This window comes from Amblyomma mixtum, chromosome 2 (assembly GCF_055824585.1).
Source record: "Amblyomma mixtum isolate Tamu chromosome 2, ASM5582458v1, whole genome shotgun sequence".
NCBI lineage: Eukaryota > Metazoa > Arthropoda > Arachnida > Ixodida > Ixodidae > Amblyomma > Amblyomma mixtum.
Genome location: NC_143013.1, coordinates 131,625,122 through 131,646,218, shown reverse-complemented (window position 1 = coordinate 131,646,218; position 21,097 = coordinate 131,625,122). Strand labels below are relative to the sequence as shown.

At 46.9% G+C, this 21,097-nt stretch overlaps 1 protein-coding gene across 1 annotated transcript in view; it reads right to left on the bottom strand.

Moving 5' to 3' along the window:
- Nucleotides 1-21,097, bottom strand: part of LOC149360928 (putative chitinase 10) — an 85,600-nt gene that overhangs the window by 20,904 nt on the left and 43,599 nt on the right. Inside the window, exons 7-8 of the mRNA XM_089569422.1 lie at nt 10,168-10,483; nt 2,369-2,698 (exon numbers count right to left, since the gene is read on the bottom strand). Coding sequence (XP_089425548.1) covers nt 2,369-2,698; nt 10,168-10,483 — 646 coding nt within the window. The remainder of the gene's footprint in view (nt 1-2,368; nt 2,699-10,167; nt 10,484-21,097) is intronic.

Sequence of the window (21,097 nt, the reverse complement as noted above, 5' to 3'; positions counted from 1 at the left end):
TTCTTTCTACTATAACATTAAGTGGGCATTCAACTTCTTTTTGAAAACCCCTATGAACGATGATTGATTTACAATTGTCATGATGGCTGGGTGACGATTTAACAAATCTGGTATAACAAAGAATTTCTTTTGCATGGCATAATTTGTGCGTGTTTTACATATGTTGTAAGCTGTGCACCTTGTGTTGTAGCTGTGTTCCTTCAGCAGATATTTTCGGAAAAATTCAGTTTTATTAAGATCTACTGCGCGGAATATGGCAATTGCAGTTTTTCTGTTTACCAGGTTTCGATTGTTAGCACATTGTTCGTCTTGAAAAGCGTGGCAGAATGAGTCCTGTAAGGTGCATTTTCTATAATGCGTATTATTCGTTTCTGTAATGCATATAACCTATCTAGGTTGGTTTTTGTTGTAGTTCCCCAAACGGATAAACCGTATTGAAGGCGTGAATGCACTAGACTATAATACAGCTGAATTTTCAGTTGTTGGAGTAGCAGGTTTCTTAACTTATTAATAATACCCATAGATCCCACAATACTGGTTTTTATGCTGTCGATATGATTTGACCAGTTCAAGTTTTCTTGAAACAAAACTCCCAGAAATTCATGAGAAATGGAGCGCTGGACGGTGTCACCATTATTTTAGCGCTGTTTTCATCAATATGCTTGCGACGAGGGCGAAAAACAATGTACTTTGTTCTTTTAAGTTAAATTCTAATTTATTTATTCTTGGCCATTCAGAAATGTTTCTTAGCTAAATATGAGATTCGCGCTAAACATTAGATAAGTTTGCACCAGAAAAACATACTTTAGTGTCATCAGCATACAGTATGATGTCTGCTGTTAAGGGCACGTTAATAATGTCCTTTATGCACAAAAGAAAAAGGAGCGGGCCGCGAATAGACCCTTGTGGGACACCATATTTGATTTCTCCTAGTGCGCAACTCGATTTAAGTATTTCTGTGCACTGTAGTCGATTACTTAAATAGCTCTTCACTAGGTTAGGAGCAATTCACCTTATGCCATACTCACTTAACTTTAGCATTAAGATGTGGAATTTGATACAGTCGAACGCCTTCTTTAAGTCAAGAAATATTCCTATTGTGAACAGTTTACTCTCAAAGTTGCTGACTATTTTTACTTCAATGCGTAGTAGTGCTGTTTCCGTACATTGTTGTTTTCGAAACCCGTACTATTTATGGCCTGTTTTTTTTTTGGTGGGGGGGGGGGGGCACCTCGCTTAGCTCGCTGAAACTTTTCGAGCCCACATCTGAAAGAGCTGCTTTCAGCGCCAGAGAAAGAGCTCTAACGCAATGTAGTTGAAAGTGCAGGAACTGAATGCTCAGCGTTGATAACAATTAATGCCCGCCGGCAGGTCCTTCTCACCTCACCTGGAGAAGAAGAGTGTGGTTCATTCCCACACGAGTGGCGGCCATGAGTACAGAGGCAAATGCTCAAGAAGGGTGGAAGAAACGCAAAGAGGCGTGGGATGCGTTACGCGCAGGTGACGTCGCTTTGGATGATCCGGTGCTTCTTTGGAGTGTTGCTTAGCACTAGCTCAACGGGTCGAAGAAAGCACCGGCCAGTATTTTTATCTAAGTTGCATCTAAAAATGCTGGAAGGCATGCCGCTGAGCAGAGTAAAAGAGACCACCACTACAAAACAAAACACAAAAAACACACACCCGCCACTGTGGCTCAGAGGTTACGGCGCTCGGCTGCTGGCACAAAAGACGCGGGCTCGATCCCGGTCGCGGCGGCTGAATTTCGATGGAGGTGAAATTCTAGAGGCCCGTGTGCTGTGCGATGTCAGTGCACGTTAAAGAACCCCAGGTGGTCGAAATTTCCGAAGCCCTATACTACGGCGTCCTTCATAGCTTGAGTCACTTTGGGACGTTAAACCCCTATAAACCAACCAAACCAAACAAAAAAATAAAACAAACCGGAGTGCATTCTCTTGAATTAAGTCGCGGTTCATCTGTTAAAAGATGTTTACGCACCAGTCGCAATTTCAAGAAGAACTCAAGAGTGACTTCAGAAAGAAGCATGCTTGAAACTTCCTTTTGCGAATGTCGGAATGTTATTTTGATTGCTTACATTACTTTCTTGCGAGATGTTTGCGGGTTAGTAGCTTGCGGGCTCGAATCAGCTGATGTATTGCATAAAAATATATGCAAAATTAGATACTTAGGTGCAGTGAAATTAAGTCGATAAATTCTGTGAACAGCCATGCTTCTTGCACATAATTTGGGTTGTATCGCTCACTCTCCAAGCTGCTAGCTCATTTCATTCGTCATTTATCTTTATCCTCTCTTTAGGGAAGAACTTACTGTTACTTTTCCTACCAAGCAGCTTTAATTTGTTGAATCGTACCGAGACACTGTAGCCGATCTTTGGCCACAAGGTCCTGTTGAGCGGACTGCGTATGGCATTGAAGACGCCACTGATGAATGCCTGGGCGCCGCTGCAGCTAACCAACCCGTGCGTGCGGACTTCGTGCGTCTTCACAACGACGAAACTGACGACGAGGGCGAGCTGCTGGAGGTCGTAGAAGTGGGCTCGCGCTTCTATGGCCGGAATGCTGACGATCAGACTCGGGGCGTGCAGGGAGAGCGCCTGCACCAGATGGAGTAAACCATCTCCCGCATTTGGCACGTGGCGAGCGCACGGATCTCCAGGGTTGTTCCAGTCGATGTGTATGCCCTGGAAAGTGAGGGCGCAGAAGGCTATTCATATTGCCTTTATTTCCTTCGCAGATGTTTGTGAATTTATTTGAGCTTGTATGCCCCCTGGCTTCTCGAAAAAGTTAGCGCAACGCAAACACAATCACGAGAAAGAAAGAGAAGACGACGCAAAAGGAAAACAACTTTTCGTTTTCCTTTTTGCTTTTAAATAATCATGAACTCTCTTAACGCTTTTAACTAACCTTGTGTGAAAGGTCACAAAAATGAACAAGGGAGGGGAAAACCTCAGGTTTCTTGAGCCAACGTTTCGACAAGGGGACTTGTCTTCGTCTGGGCAAAGCGTTCATCATTGGCAGGGATTAAATAGGGCCTTCGCTCCGAGGAGGAAGGCCCCGGGGGTGGGGAAGGAAAGTGGTGTGAGAGGGGATGCGTGTCAGGAAGGGGAGGGAGGTGAGCCTTGATTCGTTAAGCTGCAATAGTGGAAAAACTTATATCCGGGGTGTGTGTAATGAACAAAGGTTTTGAAGGGGCTGCGACGGGGGGAGGCGCTGTAGGACCTGAAAAACTCAGATAAGAGGATTAGTCAGCGTGGTACAGGGAAATGAGGGCTTTCTTTTATCGTTTTATCACCTTTTACCGACCTCTGACGTTTACTGCAGCTGATAGGTGGCGTGACGATGACCGTATATATTCTGAGTGTCTTTCAATAAAGAATTCAGTTGTCAGTAGCGCGTCGTCCTGTCTTTCTTTCTCGTGATTGTTTTTATGTTGCGGTAACTTTTTGAAGAAACTATGCACCAACTAGCCCACCAACAACTTTTACTTGAATTCCCCCTGGCACTGATATCATTTTTCTCATATCCTCATGCCACTAGGGGCCGCCGTCGTGTAAGTCACCGTATAGGTGATGACTCATGACTCTAACGGCGGCAGCGATGGGCACAACTCGATCGTGAGGGTGCCGCCGTATGAGTCAAAATTCATGACCTACGGTGATTCACATGACGGCTCATCCCAGTGGAAGTGGTACACTACACTTTCTCAAAATGATTGCACGACAAAGCACGAGAGTCATTTCGTCGCATGTCGAGAAGGTTTCGTCTATGTCATCACATTATCCCGGTGCAAGCAATACGTGAGCTAGACGGGAAGGTGTATTAATGAACACTTAAAAGAAAGCACAATAGCAATGTCTACCATGCTGTGACAGGGCATCTCGGCATACATTGCAGAGATTGCGAAACTAAACCTTGCCAACCACGCTTCACGCAAACAAAGATATTGAGCAGGCACAGTAACATGGTGACGCGTGAAATTATTCAAGCTGCTCACATCGCATGGTCCCCCACCCCCCCCCCACCCCGCCCCCTAATTATTCTCAGCAAAAGAATTAGGTCTTCTGACGGCAGTGAAGCGATGATGACGTTATCATGTGCTTTTTTGGTGGGTGCTGATGTGCACGAACGAACCTGAATTGTCACTATGTTGTTTCTTGTTGTTGTTTGGAGCAGTCGTACATATTTGCTCTTTCCAAGCAATATAAGTTTTTGTTGATAATCAGCGCGTAATCTCGTGTGTCTTCCTTTTCGTCCATGTCAAATGTTGCGCTCTTCCTTTTCGAAGTGGCCAGTTGGTTACAGCATCAACTGTAAAAGCTTGAAGGGTGATCAACGGGATTCATGCGGCGGAAATCTGAGAGTATTCTCCTCTACCTTTTCTTCCTTTGTGCTATCGCTCTGCATGCTCGAGAACTCTACCACTACGACCACTGTCGCTATTTGTAATCAGTAAGCCACCGCCATCATTGAAGCCCTCAAAATCCATTATGCCTGTCAATAATGCGTCAGTACTCCATCCCTCTCCTTGTCAAAAAAAGAGCTGGATTTTCTGGGTGACTTGACAAACACCTAAGGTTTCTGGTGCGCCACATACAGCTGATTAATTCACGGAATCCTCGTTGGTACTGCTTTTATCTTGATTTTAGTTCCATACCCCCTTTTGGGCCCGTTTTTTAAAACTTTTACCTTCTTCATAGTTTTATATTTTTGTTTTCACCTGTAGAATTTCATCTTTGTCCTTCATAGTATTTATCATTCCCCGCCCTTTTGGGTACTTTTTTATTGTTTTTGTTAATGTTACCTACCTGACGACCGTTTCGCGGCCCTTTAAACCGTCTTTTTATCGATTATAACTTTCTTTTGTTCCCTGTTGTTTCTTTTTCATCTTGTGACGCGACCACACTGATTGCTGGCTATCGCTGCAGCAGCCCTGTTACCCACCCTCTCATGTTTTCTATTTAGGCGTCTTTCGACCAGAATAAAATTTCAGTTGTGAGTCAGCGCTCGTGTGTGTGTCGTTTCTTTGTGTGTCCGTGTTTCGTCGCGCTGTTTCTTCCTTTAAATGGATTACCAACTAGCCCGGAACCTTTCTGTTCTTAACTTCTTCACTAGATCTCAGTCACCATCCCCTCTCACTGAAGTGTTCTTACCAGGCTGCAATCACCGGTGTTTAATAGACCGATTTCACAAAGCACATTGCGCATGCGCGCGTTTATCAGAAGTAGCCAGCCGCCATCTTGGTTGTAGCCCTCCATGACATCGTCTGCACGACAGCCCACTTAACTTGGCACCTTAATCGGCATTATACCCGAACGCAGTAGCTTTCCGCCGTTTCATTATTCGTGTTAAGCTAAAGGAAACAGAGGCGCCACTACGGAGTTTCGAGGGGTGCAGCGCTAATCGCAGCAGGCGCAGCGCTGAGGGACCGGAGCTGACCGCAGGGACCGGAGTGACCGCGGCGGCTTTGCTTCGCTTGTTACTCGAACCTTGTGTTTAAAAATGTTGCAGGTGACGATGAAAACGCGCTAGACCGTCACTTTTGCTCATTTTGCATGGAGAAAATTTCTAATCACAGGGATGAACGCCTTCAGACAGCCTTAATTCGCCGTATCAATTTTCGCTGTAGTCATCTAGGCATTCACTATATAGCCACTATAGCCGTGACTGAGTGCCTTTGCTGCATTCATTTTTTTACCATGGTAATTGTTTAGAAGGGACCATGCGGTAGTTTTGTTTTATTTGTATAAACATAAAGATACCTTCATGATGTGGTCGGAGGGTTACCAACGCAAAACCTGAGCAGTACAAGCGATCTATGCTGCTTTTCTAAATAGAGTTGTGGCAGATTATTGTGCTTAGTGAAAAATGAAAAAGAAGCCACTCGGAGAGGTTCTGAGTGCGCGAAATTAACGTTGAGCTGTTTTTAATTTTGTGACAAGTGATTTGATTTTTGAGCAAATTGTTGCAACAATGTTTTCTTTATGATTTAGGGTAATATATTGTTGCTGTCAGGGAACCTCCCAAGTGGCTCACTCTCGCTATTGCCTCAGTGCAGATCTGCACTCTTTGACTGATGGGTAAAAACTTCCAAACATACTCAGTAAGACAGGAGTGGTATTCCCGCATAAATGACTAATTGCTAGAATAGCAATAGCACATATCCTCAACGACTGATGTGCAGCAAAATGTCCGAAATTATTCCGCATTTAAACGATTTTATAAACACGCTTTCTCATTGCATGAAATAAAGAAAGCACTATCGGTACTATGGCAGGTTGAGGTATCAGGAGTGACTACGCACATCAAGCATACGCATTGTGGATTCCTGAATACAATATAATTTCGCGCATTTGTTAACCCACAACCTTACATCGGGCAGAAATGGTTCCAAAGACCGTCTGACGACGGAGCACGAAGGTGAATCCTGCCGCCTCCTTGTTGGCAGTTTAAGGGACTACCTCCAAGCTGAGCGGTGCGTAAAAGGCATTTCAGCATGTCAGGTCTTAAAAATTTACCATTTACCAATGTGCACTGATCAAGAGGGACCAGACGGCTGAATCTGCTCGACAGGACTACGGCTGCATCTCATTACCAGCTTCTACGCTCTGCCTTGAAGCCCTTTTCTTTTTGAGCAAACGAGGAATAGCGGTCCTCTGTTTCGCGCAGTTATCGGAGCTTATGACATCCCTCAGGTGAACCCATTTCTCTAAAAAATGCAGAATTCATGCAGAGAAACATCGCGTAGCGAAACAAACATGACTGCGTATCGCGCGTGCGCCACGCATCGCGCCGACGCCGCCGCCGGCCGGAGTACCACAACTCCCTCATTGCGGAGCCGGGGGAGTTGCGCAATTGCTGTTAGAATCGGTCTATTATAGCTTGTGTTTCACTCTAGCCGGTGTTAAAGCAGGCTGAATGTGGAGAGGTAGCAGGTGACAGATGGAGAGCGGGAACTGCGCCTAGACACAACCTGGCATGGTTGGCCGGTAGAGGGTTCACACAGACGCCGACGCTGGACAATTTTCGCCATCACGGCCCGCTTAGTGAGCAAGAATTAATTGGTAAACTCTAATCTGAGTCTGTTTTATCGCGACTACAAGGCGGCTAACGCTGGATCATTACAAACCTAACCACCCTACCATTTTTAAATGCACTGCACTTTAAAGGCGAAGCAATATAACGTTCTGTTTTTTTTTTCATATGTGTATCCTTTGAGATGAAGAATGTACAAATGTATATAGCCTTAATACGAATTCAGTAGTAACTGTTAAGCTTGCGGTCGACTCTTCCTTCCGTCTGTTTCTCTGCACTGAGCTTTTCCAGTCTGAAGAAAGACCTTGTCAATGCGCAGTGTACATGCAGAAAGTTTTGAGTCAGAGAAGGGACCTAAAACCTTCTGATGATTGAGAAATGTGCGAGAAAAAAACTGACCCGACGATTACTCCTGAGCGACGCGATGTTTAGCGAGGCCAGGAGGCCTCCCACTTCTGGAGCACCGGGTCGTCGCAACTTTTCACAATGCATCCGAGCGAGAGATCGCTACACAGCAGGTTTATTCGAGAGTAGGGACGACACAAGAGAATGGCTACGTAATTGAAACAGCAAAAAAAGGTAACGAGACACGCGAGAACGTGCGCATGGCTCATTACCCTTCTTGTGCTTGCGTACGTGGCGCCATCATTCGCTTGCATAATGCACCAACTCGCCCAACAAAGTATTACTGACGTAAACTCCTTGGCCTCGCATGTTTTGTATAAAGAAAGACTAACTATTGAACATGTAGCGCCACCGTATCGGCACGCGGAAGAAGACGAAGCGGTGGGCACGCGGAGGAGAACGCTGGCTCGCGCAGAGAACGCTCTGGACTTTGGCCTCGGCCGGACGCTGCCGCCGCTGCTCTGCTGCTACCTCTTCTCAGGCAGCCCTCAAATAAACGTGGCCGCGGTCGCCTCCTGGGCGACCTCCACAGCGACCTGTACAAGTGGTGACCCGGCGAGCCGCGCCTTCTATCCCAGCGGCGTCCCAGCATGGCAGGCTGGCAAGGCCTGGATTTCAAACCCCGCTCCCAGAGTTCCGGCCTGCAGGCGTCGGCGACTGGTTCGCCCAACTGGAGGCTGCGATGTACTTGAACGGCATTACCATCCAGCCGTTTAAACACGCAGTCCTTTGTGACATTCTCCCGCCCGACCTCCTCTGCCGACTCGCCTGCCCTGCCTCACGAAGCCGGCCCTACGACTAGTCGCGCGCTGCTGTCCTCGCCTGCTACCGCGCATCTTACTACCCACTGCCGCTCTATGATGAGGCAGACCCGCTTCCGCCACCGCCAGCGCCTGCGCCCGCACCAGCATCGCACACGTCCCCGGCTGCATTCTCGAGAAACAGCACGCCGCAACCGTCACTGGCCAGTACAGTGCCGCTCCAGTCCAGCGTCTCCGGCCCGGCTGCTTTAACACCGACCGCACCCTCGAATTCCTACCCTATCGCCAAGGACCTGGCTCAAGACGAGTGGCAGCCCCCCGAGCTTCACGATCTTTCGCGTCTGCGGCTGTGGCCATTCCGCCCGCACAGCCCTGTCGTTTGGTTTGTGCATGTGGACGCTCAGCTACACGTGAACAGCGTCCGATCACAGATCTGGCGGTACCTCTTAGTGAAAAGGGAGTTGCCCGCCGATCTCTTTTCCCAGCTTGACCTTCCGTCGCCGGGTGAACACCTTTACGATGACTTGAAGGACACCTTCTTCAAGTTTTTTGGCGGAAACCCTCCCCGCCCTGCATCCCGCACGGTACAACCTGCTTCGGCTATAGACGCCCATCCACGTGCTAGCACCAGTCCCACGGCTCCTGCCCAGCCCTGCTTGCCAGCTGTGGTGCCTGCCCTGGGACCATCACCAGAAGAGCTCTCTCTGTCGACACGTGCCCCACCTGTTCGGAAAGTAACCCGACCTGCGGCGCAGCCCCGCTCCTTGTCACATGTTCGCCTGTACCCTCCTGCCCATTTCCGGTGAGCCCATCTGTCCTTCCTGTCGCGACGCACGCATGGACGCCACACCAGAGCCCTGTAGCTCATGATGCGCAACCCGCACCGCTTACCACGGTTTCCTGGGCATCTGTCGGCTTCGCTGTGACTCTGCCTCTGCGACAGACAAGACAGCCGCCGAATGTGGTGGCATGCTTGCGACATGGACGCGTCTAAGCGGGCCCCATACAGCACCGCCTGCGGTCTCAGCACCAGCGCATCTAGTTCCTTCCGACGCTCACGTGGCGGACTTGCGCGCTACTCCTCTAACCACCGCTGCCAGTACCAAAGCCGCCCGTTTCTCACTCCGCCTTCGCCTGCCTTGCCGTTGCCTAGCCGCCTTGCTGCCTCGAGCCACTGCCACTGCCAGCTTTCGATTCTAGCATCCTTCTGTCCACGCGAAGAGCACTTAGCACCTTGAGCACGAAGGACGAAGCATAACTTCTTTCCCAAGGAACCTTCGTCAAAACAGACGGTAGTCGTAGTAATCACGTATGAGGAGCATCAAGCCGGCGCGAGCTGCCAGAATGTGTTGGCACTTTTTCCCTGCCGTGAGCGCGGCGGGTGCGAGTATTGCTTGCTATGTCAGCGTCTCCCTTCCAGCTTACGCCTCATGCGCACACTGCCGCGACCGAATTCGCAGGGGTTCGAAACTCTGAAAGGGTCCTTAGCAAGCATCAATCAACAGCTCCGAAAATAGGAGCTAGAGAAGATATTCTACTAAATGCACCAAAAGCCTCAGGTCGTTTGCGAAAATCCGGAATGAATGTTGTAAGAACCATATGTGCCGCGCATATCGACATGCGCAATAACTCACATTAAGCCCCACTACGCGTAGTGTTTCTAGCGTACTTTAACTACCGCGAAATATAATTTTGGCTCTTGGTTTCCTTCCGTAGTGATAGCCTTTTATGTTTCATAAGTTTTTTTTTTTTTTAAGGCGTGGACGACGGTAATAAAAAGGAAAACGTTACCATGAGTGAGTCTAAAGAAAGCGTAGGCGACGTCACCTAGCCGCATTTGTGGTCTCCGGAACAGGGCGTCCTTACTTCGCGCTGCTATTCCTTGCGGCAAGCGATGACAAACCGCAAATTGCGTAGGGAAGGAAACCCATGGGGAGTAGAGGCACACGCACCACCGCCGAGGGAAGCGGGACAACATTCCTCACGAATTCATCCCGCACGACGGGGTCGTTGACGATGGCCGAGAAATTGGCGCTGTCTTGGCGCTCGCCGCCCACCGTGACGTAGATAGCGAGCGGCCCTGAGCTGTGGTTCAGGTGTCCAGCGGTGCGCATCGTTAACAGCTCGCGCAGGTATTCCGCGCCACTGGCGTGTTTCCACACCAGGGTCTTTCTGTCCACATCGATGGCGTAGCCTGCCACCACTACCGCAGTGCAGAATGTAAAGGGCACCAGGGAGGGCGGGAACGGCTCGACCGAGCGGAAATACCTGGGTGAAGCGAGAAGCACACCGTGAACGCGGGCGTGGAGCACAGTAAGAGAGCCGCTCAGCACGCAGAGGAATTTTTGTTGAACAAAAAGTTCATGACTTCCCGTATCTCACCGGCCTCAAACTACTCGGTAAATGGGCTGTGATCATCATCATCATCAGCCTGACTGAGCCCACTGCAGGGCAAAGGCCTCTCCCATGTCTCTCCAATGAGCCCTGTCCTTCGCCAGTTGCGGTCACCGTATTCGCACAAACCTCTTAATCTCATCCGCCCCCTGCTACGTTTTCCTTCTCTTGGAATCCACTCCGTTATCCTTAAGGACCAACGGTTATCTTGCCTTCGCATTACATGCCCTGCCCAAGCCCATTTCTTCTTTTTGATTTAGACTAGAATATTATTAACCAGCGTTTGTTCCCTCACCCACTCCGCCCTCTTCCGATCTCTTAACGTTACACCTATCATTTTTCTTTCCATAGCTCGCTACGTCGTCCTTAACTTAAGCGGAAGCTTCTTTGTTAGCCTCCACGTTCCTGCCTCATAGGTGAGTACCGGTAAGATGCAGCTGCTGTATAGTTTTCTCTTGAGGGATATTGGTAAACTGCCATTCATGATCTGAGAGAACCTGCCATATGCGCTACACCCCATTCTTATTCTCGTAGTAATTTCCCTCCCATGATCCGGATCAGCTGTCACTACCTCTCCTAAATACATATTCTCTTACTACTTCCAGCACCTGGCTACCAAATGCGAACTGCTGTACTGTTGCTAGACTGTTGAACATTACAGGAATAGCTGGAATAGCTGGGATAACAGCTGGAAAATATTTATTTTATTTTATTATTTATTATTTTATTTTATTTACACATACTGCAGTCATAGAGACCAAGCAGGGGGGCAACATTCAAAAAGCAAAAATAATATCAAACACTACGCAAATTCAGCGTTCCGGCAACAAAAAAACGAAAACCAAACAGAGGGCAATGATATTGTTAAATTTACACATACAATAAGATACTCTTTTCAAAAGCAGCGGCATCCTGAGCCGAAAAGACATTTGCTGGCAGTGAGTTCCATGTTGTGATTGTTCGGGGAAAAAATGAGTTTTTGAACATATTTGTGCGTGCAAAGTTCGGGGTAAGGTTATGGTTGTGGCTATTGCGTGTCTGTCGCGTAGAACGGAGGGATATATAGGGAGCAGCATTAATATTAAATTGACTAGAGTAAAATGAGTAAAGAAATTTAAGCCTTGCAAGTGCTCTCCTTCTTTCTAGAGTGGATATGTTCTTCGTAGACATCAGAACGGATGGCGAGATAGAGCTATGGTAAGCGTTAAAAATGAAACGGACGGCTTTTCTTTGGATCATTTCAAGTTACTTTATATCCTTTTTTAAGTGCGGATCCCATACGACAGAAGCATACTCAAGTTTCGGACGAATTAGTGTGTTGAAGGCAAGTTGTTTAAGTTCAGAGGGAGCGTGTTTAAATTTGTGTCTTAAAAGGCCAAGATTTCTTGAAGCAGACGAGCAAATGTTATTAATGTGGCTGGACCATGAAAGGCGATTTGTAATGGTGACTCCAAGATATTTGTATTCGCTCACCTGTAGCAGTGGAAGATTGTTTATTGCGTAATTAAAACTGTATGGCGCTTTCTTGTTAGTAACCTGAAGAAGAACCGATTTGTCGCTATTTATTTTCATGGACCAAAGGGTGCACCACTCTAGGACATTATTAAGATTTGACTGCAGGCATTCTTGGTCGGTAGTGCTGCTAATTTTCTTAAACAGAACGCAGTCATCTGCGAATAGTCTAATACTGACTTCGGACGTATTTACAGAGTTAACCAAATCATTGATATAAATAAGGAATAAAAGAGGCCCAAGTACGCTGCCTTGAGGTACAGCAGAGGTAACGGGTAAAATACCTGAATGAGATTTTTTAACATCGACGAACTGTTTTCTGTTGGAAAGATAGGTTTTAATCCATTCGACAAAGGCTGTTGGAAGACCAAGATGCTGAAGTTTAAAGATGAGCTTATTGTGCATGACGCGATCAAACGCCTTGCTGAAATCTAAAAAAATGGCGTCAACCTGTCCAGCATTGTCAATCGATGAAGCGAATTCATGAACTGTAGTGACGAGCTGAGTAACCGTAGATAAACCTCTCCTAAAACCATGTTGAAAGGGAGACAGGATGTTATTTTTTTCCAGAATTGACATAAGATATTTAGATATAACATGCTCCATAAGCTTGCAGGTACCTGAAGTTAGCGATATGGGACGGTAATTGTTAACGTTCAAACGATCACCTTTCTTAAAAATTGGAACAACGCGAGCTAAGCGCCAGTCATCAGGGACAACAGAATCTGTTAATGAAAGTTCGAAGAGGCGAGTTAAAATGTGGGCTAATGGTTCGGAATAACGACGCAGAAACTCATTAGGGATATCATCAGGCCCCACTGCCGATTTCGTTTTTAAGTTTAGCAGCATATTTAGTACGCCTTCATAGCTTATAAAGTCACCTGAAATATCAAATCCGAATACCTGAAGTTCCAAATCTGGATCACTCGAGGCAAAGACAGAATGGAAGAAACTATTGAAGTGATTTGCAATATCCACGGGAATCTCCGAGACCATGCCGTCAATGGATAGCTGATTTATCTCATCTTTAGAATCACGTAGGTAACGCCAGAACTTCTCAGGGCTCTCCCTTAAGAAGTTGGGCAGCATCTGCGAAAAGTAGTTTTTTTTTGCTTCGGAAAGCTTAGAAGCTAGCTGAGTTTTCAGCGTGCGAAAACAGGTAGTTTTATGACCGCTTCGTTTAGCGCGTTTAATTTTGCGATGCAAATGAATGATTTCTCTAGTAATCCATGGATTAGGCTTATTTGTACGTACACGCTGGTTGGGAACAAAATTTTCAATGCAAAAGTGAATAGTCTCCTTAAGTGTAGTCCATATTGCTGTGATGTCGCTAGGCAGGTTATCAACCAGCCACCAGCCATGATGTTTGCGTAGATTTACTCGAAGTGTTTTTGAAGTACATGGCAAACATGATGATGAATGCTTATAGCGCTTGGGATAAAAATGCTAGCTGGGTTACACAAGGGTAGGCATGTGCACCACTGTTATTATTTATAGCAGGGACGCAATACAAACAGCACCAAAATATAGTTCAAACGAGTTACCCCTTGCAGTCAGCCTATCAATAATTAAGTCGAGAGTTGGATGAAATCTCGTGTGGTCGGGGGCAATCATTACAAACGGTAAAAGGACGCCGACCAAAAGGAAACGTACAACCAACACAAAAAACGACATTTTGGCTCCCATACGGGAGACTGGTTAACATTAGACGAAATAGGTAGTGCATCGGAATTAAATACAGTTCGAAAGAGGGCGCACGGAGCGTGCGTATACTAGGGTTAGATTTTCAGTGTTGCGATTGAGGGTGTGATTAGTCGGTTTGGTTTGGTTTATGGGGTTTAACGTCCCAAAGCAACTAAGGCTATGAGAGACGCCGTAGTGGAGGGCTCCGGAAATTTCGACCACTTGGGGTTCTTTAACGTGCACTGACATCGCACAGTACACGGGCCTCTAGAATTTCTCCAAAGAGAATCAACCGCCGCAGCCGGGATCGAACCCGCGTCTTTCGGGTCAGCAGCCGAGCACCATAACCACTGAGCCACCGCGGCGGCTGTGTGTGTCGTTTGAATGATTATTCATTGCCGTGTGCCGTACCCCAGTCGATGTCGTAGCTGGTTGGTACGCAGTGTTCGGGTTTTTAACATCGTTACAATGTTGTTTTAGTCGCCTTTTAAAATCACCAATCCCGCTGATGTAGACACTGTCACAATCGGAACACGAGACGCTGCAAACAGTGCCAGGGTACTTTTCCTTGGGAAGAAGGTCTTTGACGTTAACTAGCTCATGTCGTAGTTTTCTTGTAGGGATATGAGCAATGCGAACTTTGAATATGCGCAGAATGCGCTCCAAGGCTTCGCTTATGCCGGGTGTGTAGGGAACAGCGTCACGTTTCATAGGGGACGACATGGGAGCTTCACGTGTCGGGCAAGATAGCTGCTTCTCTAAGCATGCCGCAAATACAGTTGAGTAATTGTTGCCTGAGAGTTCTTGCCGTACAGTATCAAAGTCCACTGCACGGTCTTCACGAAAACTGGATATGCGTTCTGTTCGTTTACACAGGGATGGGACAACAGATTTCTTTTGGGTGACCGGGTGGACATATTTGAAGTTAAGGTATCTACCTGTGTGGGTAGGCTTCCTCTGAACGCTGAATGTTAGATCATGGAAGACAGTTGGGCTAGTTGGGCTTTGCTCGTGCTGTCCCGTCGGTTCCTTTTGTTGCTGTCCTTGTGCTTTCCACGCTGGTTGCAATGTCGCAGTCACTAACTGAATGTTAGATTTCCGCTGTTGCGTTCCATCTATACGACCAGGAAGGGCAACACACCATTCGCTTCTTCTACGGTGAAATCAATCGCTTCTATGGAGTTTAAATGGGACGAAAAGGCGAGCAAATAATCTTTCCGAATGCGGGGTACGCAGTCGTCTACATATCTAAGAAAAATGCTTGGCGGTGGTGGGAATATTCCAAGAGCTCAGCGTTCGAAGATTCGATAGTGTGATCGCGACAGTCACTGAGATAGAAGCGCCCATTGTTGTGCCTTGAAGTGGCCGCTAAAAAAAGCCTTGGAAGACGAAATAAGTGTTGTCCTGGCAGAACTCTGAGATTCTCCGGAGATACGGAATGTTAATGGGGATCGTTTGCGGTAAAGATTGACGTGCCAGCCTTTAGCTCTTCTACCGCGATTCCTTCGTTTCATGCATACCGTCTGCACACGCTTCGGACTAAGCGTTATTGCCGAAGCTGAACGTTGGCTCTTCCAAGCTAGGATACTTGAATGCAAAGAAAATCTTAGAGCACCGAAAATGAGGCCTTTTTCGGCCGTCGCCGCCTCGAATCCCTCTACCTGCAGGAATTTCCCAGCATTTAGCTACATGCCAATCATAAGGCAATCATGCTGTCTCGGTCTGCTGACCTTGCACGGAAAAGCAAGTTACGTCAGCTTTTTCCGCGTACTTAAACTACGGAAAATGCCGCAACTACAACGGTGATCCACCACCTTGATATTTATAAACCTAACAGCGCCAGCTTGCCGTTTTAAACCGGGGCCTGAATTTCAACATTGGACCCATTTAGGATGGAAAAAATCTGGTTTGTGCCTTGGAAAACGCGGTTAACCATTTTGAACCTTCGCGCCGAGATGAAGCAAGGACACGGGCTGTCAGCGTCCTCTCCAGGTACCGCCCGTAGCAGTACATGTCCCCGCTTACCACTGAACATCGGCAAGCTGTCAACAGCCTTTGCAGCAACGTGGCTCTTGTTATACTTCCAGCAGACAAAGGCAACACCACAGTCCTTCTGGACCAGACAGACTACATGTGACGCTTGCTGAAAGATGACGCCACATACTCCCGTCTCGACAAAGACCCGACCGCAAATGTGTAGCAAGATTTACAGAAACTTCTTTCTGACGTGTCGAAGTTTGTTTCTACTGCCGACTAAGCACTTCAAGCTATTGTGCTCGAACGGTCGGGCCCTCACTCTCTAAGGACTTCCTCAAGTGCACAAACCTGGTATGCCGATTCGTCCCACCGTTGACTACAGTCGTTCTTCACTTCACAGTTCATCCAGGTACCTTCACCAGATCCTCAGTTCACTCGCCGGTCTCAGCTCGACACACGTACTCAACTCGACTGACTTCATCAAGAAGGTAAGCGACATATCACCGGATGTTGACGAGAGCATGGTTTCGTTTGACGGCAAGCCGCTTTTCACGAGCGCTCCCGTTGACCTGGCCGTACAAGTTTACTCTGCTGCCCTCGAAGCTGACAAATCTTTGCCACAAAGGACCCTCGTCGACGTTCCGGATTTCCGCAGACTCATACTGTTCTGCCTGGACAACACTTATTTGGTCTTCCAAAGCTGTTTTTAGCGACAACTTCAGGTCACACTAATGGGCGCCTCTTGACTGTCGCGAATCTCACTATGGAATCGGTTGAACGCCGTGCCCTTGAAACATTCCCTTCATCGCCAAGAATTTTACTCAGATATGTAGACGACTGCTTTTCCCCTATTCGGAAAGATGCTTTGCCTGTCTTTTCGTCCTATTTGAACTCTATAGAAGAAGCGATTGATTCCACCGTTGAAGAAGAAGCGAATGGTGCGCTCCCTTCCTGGACGAATTGGCAAAACGCAACGGTTTAAAGCTATCGTTCAGCGTTTACAGAAAGCTCATACACACCGGTATATACCTTAACTTCAAATCTGTTCACCCGGTCACCCAAAAGAAATCTGTTGCCAGATCCGTGTTTAAACGAGCAGAATGCATATGCAGTTTTCGTGAAGACCAGACAGTGGACTTTGCTACTGTTCGGCAAGAACTCTCGCGCAACAATTACCCAGCTGCTCTTGTGACATTCGTAGAGAAGCAGATAACTTGCACCACACGTGAAGCTCCCGTGTAGTCCCCTCTGAAACGTGCCGCTATTCCGTACACACCCGGAATAAGCGAAGCCTTGGCGCGCATTCTGCGCACATTCAAAGTTCACGTTGCCCATATCCCCACAAGGAAACCACAACATGCGCTGGTTAACGTCAAAGGCGTTCTTCCCAAGAAAAAGTACTTTACCGTTGTTTACAGCGTCCCGTGTTCCGATTGTGAGACCGTTTACATCGGCGGGACTGCTGACTTTAAAAGGCGCCTAAAAGAACATTGTAACAGTGTTAAAAAGCAAAAAGTGAACTCAAATGCTATCGCCGAACGCTCCGTAGAAACCGACCAGGACACCGAATGCGGTAGGGCACACGTGCTGGCAACTGGAAAAAATCTGTTCTGTCTCCTTCCCCTCAAATCAATAATAATAAAAACGACTAACACACCCTCAATAGCAACACTATCAATCTAACCCCAGTATACGCACGCTCCCTGCGCCCTCTTTTCAAGCGTATTTAATCCTGATGCACTGTCTAATTAATCTCATTTTGAACAAGGCTCTCTTAGCGGAGCCGAAACGGCGTTTTTTGTTGTTTTTTCCTTTTGATCACATCATTTTGAGTTTTGTCAACCTAGCATTTCTCCTGTATTGTTTAGCTCTATATTTGCCTCACGCATCGTTGACAGTACATCTCTAAAAATGTGGACATTTTACCTTCGTGCTCACAAATAAAAAGGCTAAACTGCGGAGCTGTGAGAAATACTACATTGCAGTACACTCTTTTTAAGGTAAAATCAAAGCGGCTGTTGTGGAGTTCACTACATGGTAGAAGGAACAGTTTGGAGCGTTTTGACGCGGCCTTATTCAGCATATACATTGCTTCGAAGATTCGCTGAAAAAGGTGTTCGAGGTTAGCTGCAAATTGCTTGCACTGTGTTGAGTACAAGGCACAAAGCGTTCATTCCGCGTACGAGACCACAAAAGCAAGCGGAACATTTTGAATACATTTTAAAAAATGCATGCTTTCGCAACTAGCGAGAAGAATGGTGCCACCATTTCGCATGACAACTGGCATGCAACTCAGTAGGGTAAGAGTGCAGACTAGTTGGTGATCCATTACATATAAATACCAGCTGACACCAGCAAGATACACGACGAAGAACGAGGACACACAAGCAGCGCTTGTGTGTCCTCGTGCTTTGTCGTGTGCCTTGCTGGTTTGCGCTGGTATTTATATATAATGGCATGCAACGTCATGTGCTAGAAGCGAAATCATTAGCCAGGGGCTATTTTTGGTTCGCCGGGCCCACTCTTTCAGACGTAGCTGCCTCGGTGTCTCAGTGGTTATGGCGCTGGGCTGCTGACCAGAAAGACGCGGGTTCCATGCTTGCCGTGGCGGACGAATTTCGATGAAGGCGAAATTCTAAAGGCTCGTGTATTGTGCGATGTCAGTGCACATTAAAGAACCCCAGGTGGACGAAATTGCCGAAGTCCTTTAATACGACACCCCTGATAGTCTCAGTCGTTTTGGAACGTTAATTACCCCGAAACCGTAAACGAATCTTTAAGACGCGAACACTCCGCCTGTCCATAAAGCCCCCCCCCCCCCCCCCCCCACCCTTTTGTTATACCCGCCCGCGTCGGCAGCAGGAGCAGGTAATGGAAGGGCCGAATGGGTGCGGCCTGGAGTGACAGGAAAGCATCCACTGACTGCAGCGCCGACGTTTCAGCGTGAGAAAATTGCCCAGAATAGATGGAAAGGCTTGAAGGCGCGAAGACACGTGAATTCAGACTGATTGCATATGTCTCAGCTTCCAGAAAACGCATTAAAAATTCTTTCTGGAGGCTATTTGTGAAGCGGCCTCTATTAACATCCTAGGCATACCGCAACTTCCGTTGGAGCCCGTTTCAGAGGCCCTCCAAAGGCTGCGGCATGTTTACTTCCTTAATAAAGACACATTCAGAACTTGTTCACAGAGTGGAAAGCCACACTTGCTGCATGCCATGCCTCTAACGTGGATAAGTTTATAAACTTATTTATTTTCAATGAAATCTTATTGTTTCACTTTTTGACGCTCTGGCGACATTCGTTCGCCAAGAATCGACATATTTATTGCCTAAAATTTTTAACTGAAATATTATTTCGCTCTCCTCGATTCAAGCGCCTGATCATCAGGTCACGTCCAATGCATTCATTATGAATTCAGCCGCGAAGGGAGTCGGTGTGATGGACCATGAACAATTAGGAAAAGAAGGCAGTACTTAACGCCTTCTGTGTGTTCCTTGCGGAAATGACCAGTGCCAGCCAAAACACCATAGGGCGAAGACCTCTCCCACATCTCTTCGATTACGTAGTAGCGGCGACACTTCTGTATTGTTAATGCAGGAGCGCATCCAGCGGCTACATTTCAATCTCCCATGTCCGCAATTTTTGTCCGTTCGGTTTCCGTCCGCCTAAACCACTAAAAACTCGCTTAAATAAAACAGAAAAGAAAATTATGTTTCAGTAGGCTTCGAACCTATGCCTCTTGAGTGCTAGGATGATGTTCGAAACGCTAGATAACTGCCGCAAGGTTCCAAATGATGATTCTGTACTGTAGTTCTGTCTACCTAATAATGAACTGCTGACGGATGTTTTACGTATAGTCACTTGTCAATATTCAAATTGACAAAAATATATAAAGAATGGAAAAAAGAGGACAGAAGGCCACTCTATAAAAGGGTAGGTTACGGGATAGAAGACGAAGCAGCGGGTATCAAAGCGCGTGCGCTGATGTGTATCCAATGAGATTAAACACCATGTTCGACCTCTCCAGGGTCATCTCATCAGATAGTTGGTCAACAATGCTTGGAAAAAGCTAAGCCGGCTTTGAACCTGCCCCGTTGCCTTCTGCCGCACCCTCAGGGACAGACAGCATGCCCAGCTGTGTAAGCTACCTTTAGCCGAGCAGACCTTTCGCCATTAGCGTTTAGGCCGCTCATTTCTGACCACGGGGCGCGCTCCAACGCTGTGACGGTAGACGGCATGCCAACCGCACCGTGAGCGAACTGACATTCGTCCTCGTTTTGTTTGCATTCTTGTCGAACTGAGATACCAGGAATTTAACTATGTGTTTCAATTTAATGCGAAAAACAGCAATTAAAACTTTTAGAACACGCCAAGTCTTTTTGAGCTGCGTTCTTTTTGAGCGGGTCATTCCATGCGAAACGTTCGACAGCTCAAAATACACCACCACCAATTCTTTTTTTTTTAAATTGGGCTAGTTGGCGATCATCTGAGTGAAGCATTTTTCATGAAAAATCTTTTTGCCGACGTGTGCGTTTTTGAAGTTCCCGCGAGGAATCAAAGCATGGTTGAAGTTAAAACTTCTGAGAAATATGAAACAGGGTAAAATGACAAACTTTATTTTAGAATATTTTTCTTGCTTTGCTCTTTCATGTGACAAATCATTTGAGGTATGCAAAAAAATTCGCATCTATTTGGCTCAGTAAAAAAGTAGGAAAATGGCATTTTAATACAATGTTAGCACACACGTCGATAATGTTTCAGCCACAATAACTTTTTCTGTATTCAACTTTTGATGTAGCGTATGTAAAAATAAATGAAAACTTTTAAGCACAGTGCTTTTGAGGAAAATTGCTTTTAAAGTTGGCGAAAGTGACTGTTTTCTGAGATTCATACCTAAATTGAAGGGTCCCTGTTCCTCTCAATACCACTTTTAAATGCAGTGAATAGCTGCGGAGAGTTCTGTTCACCACTTTTCCGTCCGGCCAAATCATAATTTCATTACCATTAGCCTGACTACGCCCACTGCAGGGCAAAGGCCTCTCCCATGTCACTGGAATTAACCCTGACCTTTGCCACCGTATCCCCGCCAACTCCTTAATCTCATCCGCCCACCTAACTTTCTGCCGCCCCCTACTACGCTTGCCTTCTCTTGCAATCCACTCCGGCACCCTTAAGGACCAGCGGTTATTTTGCCTTCGCATTACGTGCCCTGCCGAAGCCTTGTTTCTTCGTTTTGATGTCGACCAGGATGTCATTGACTCACGTTTGTTTCCTCACCGACTCCACCCGTTTCCGATATCGTAACGTTCCACCTA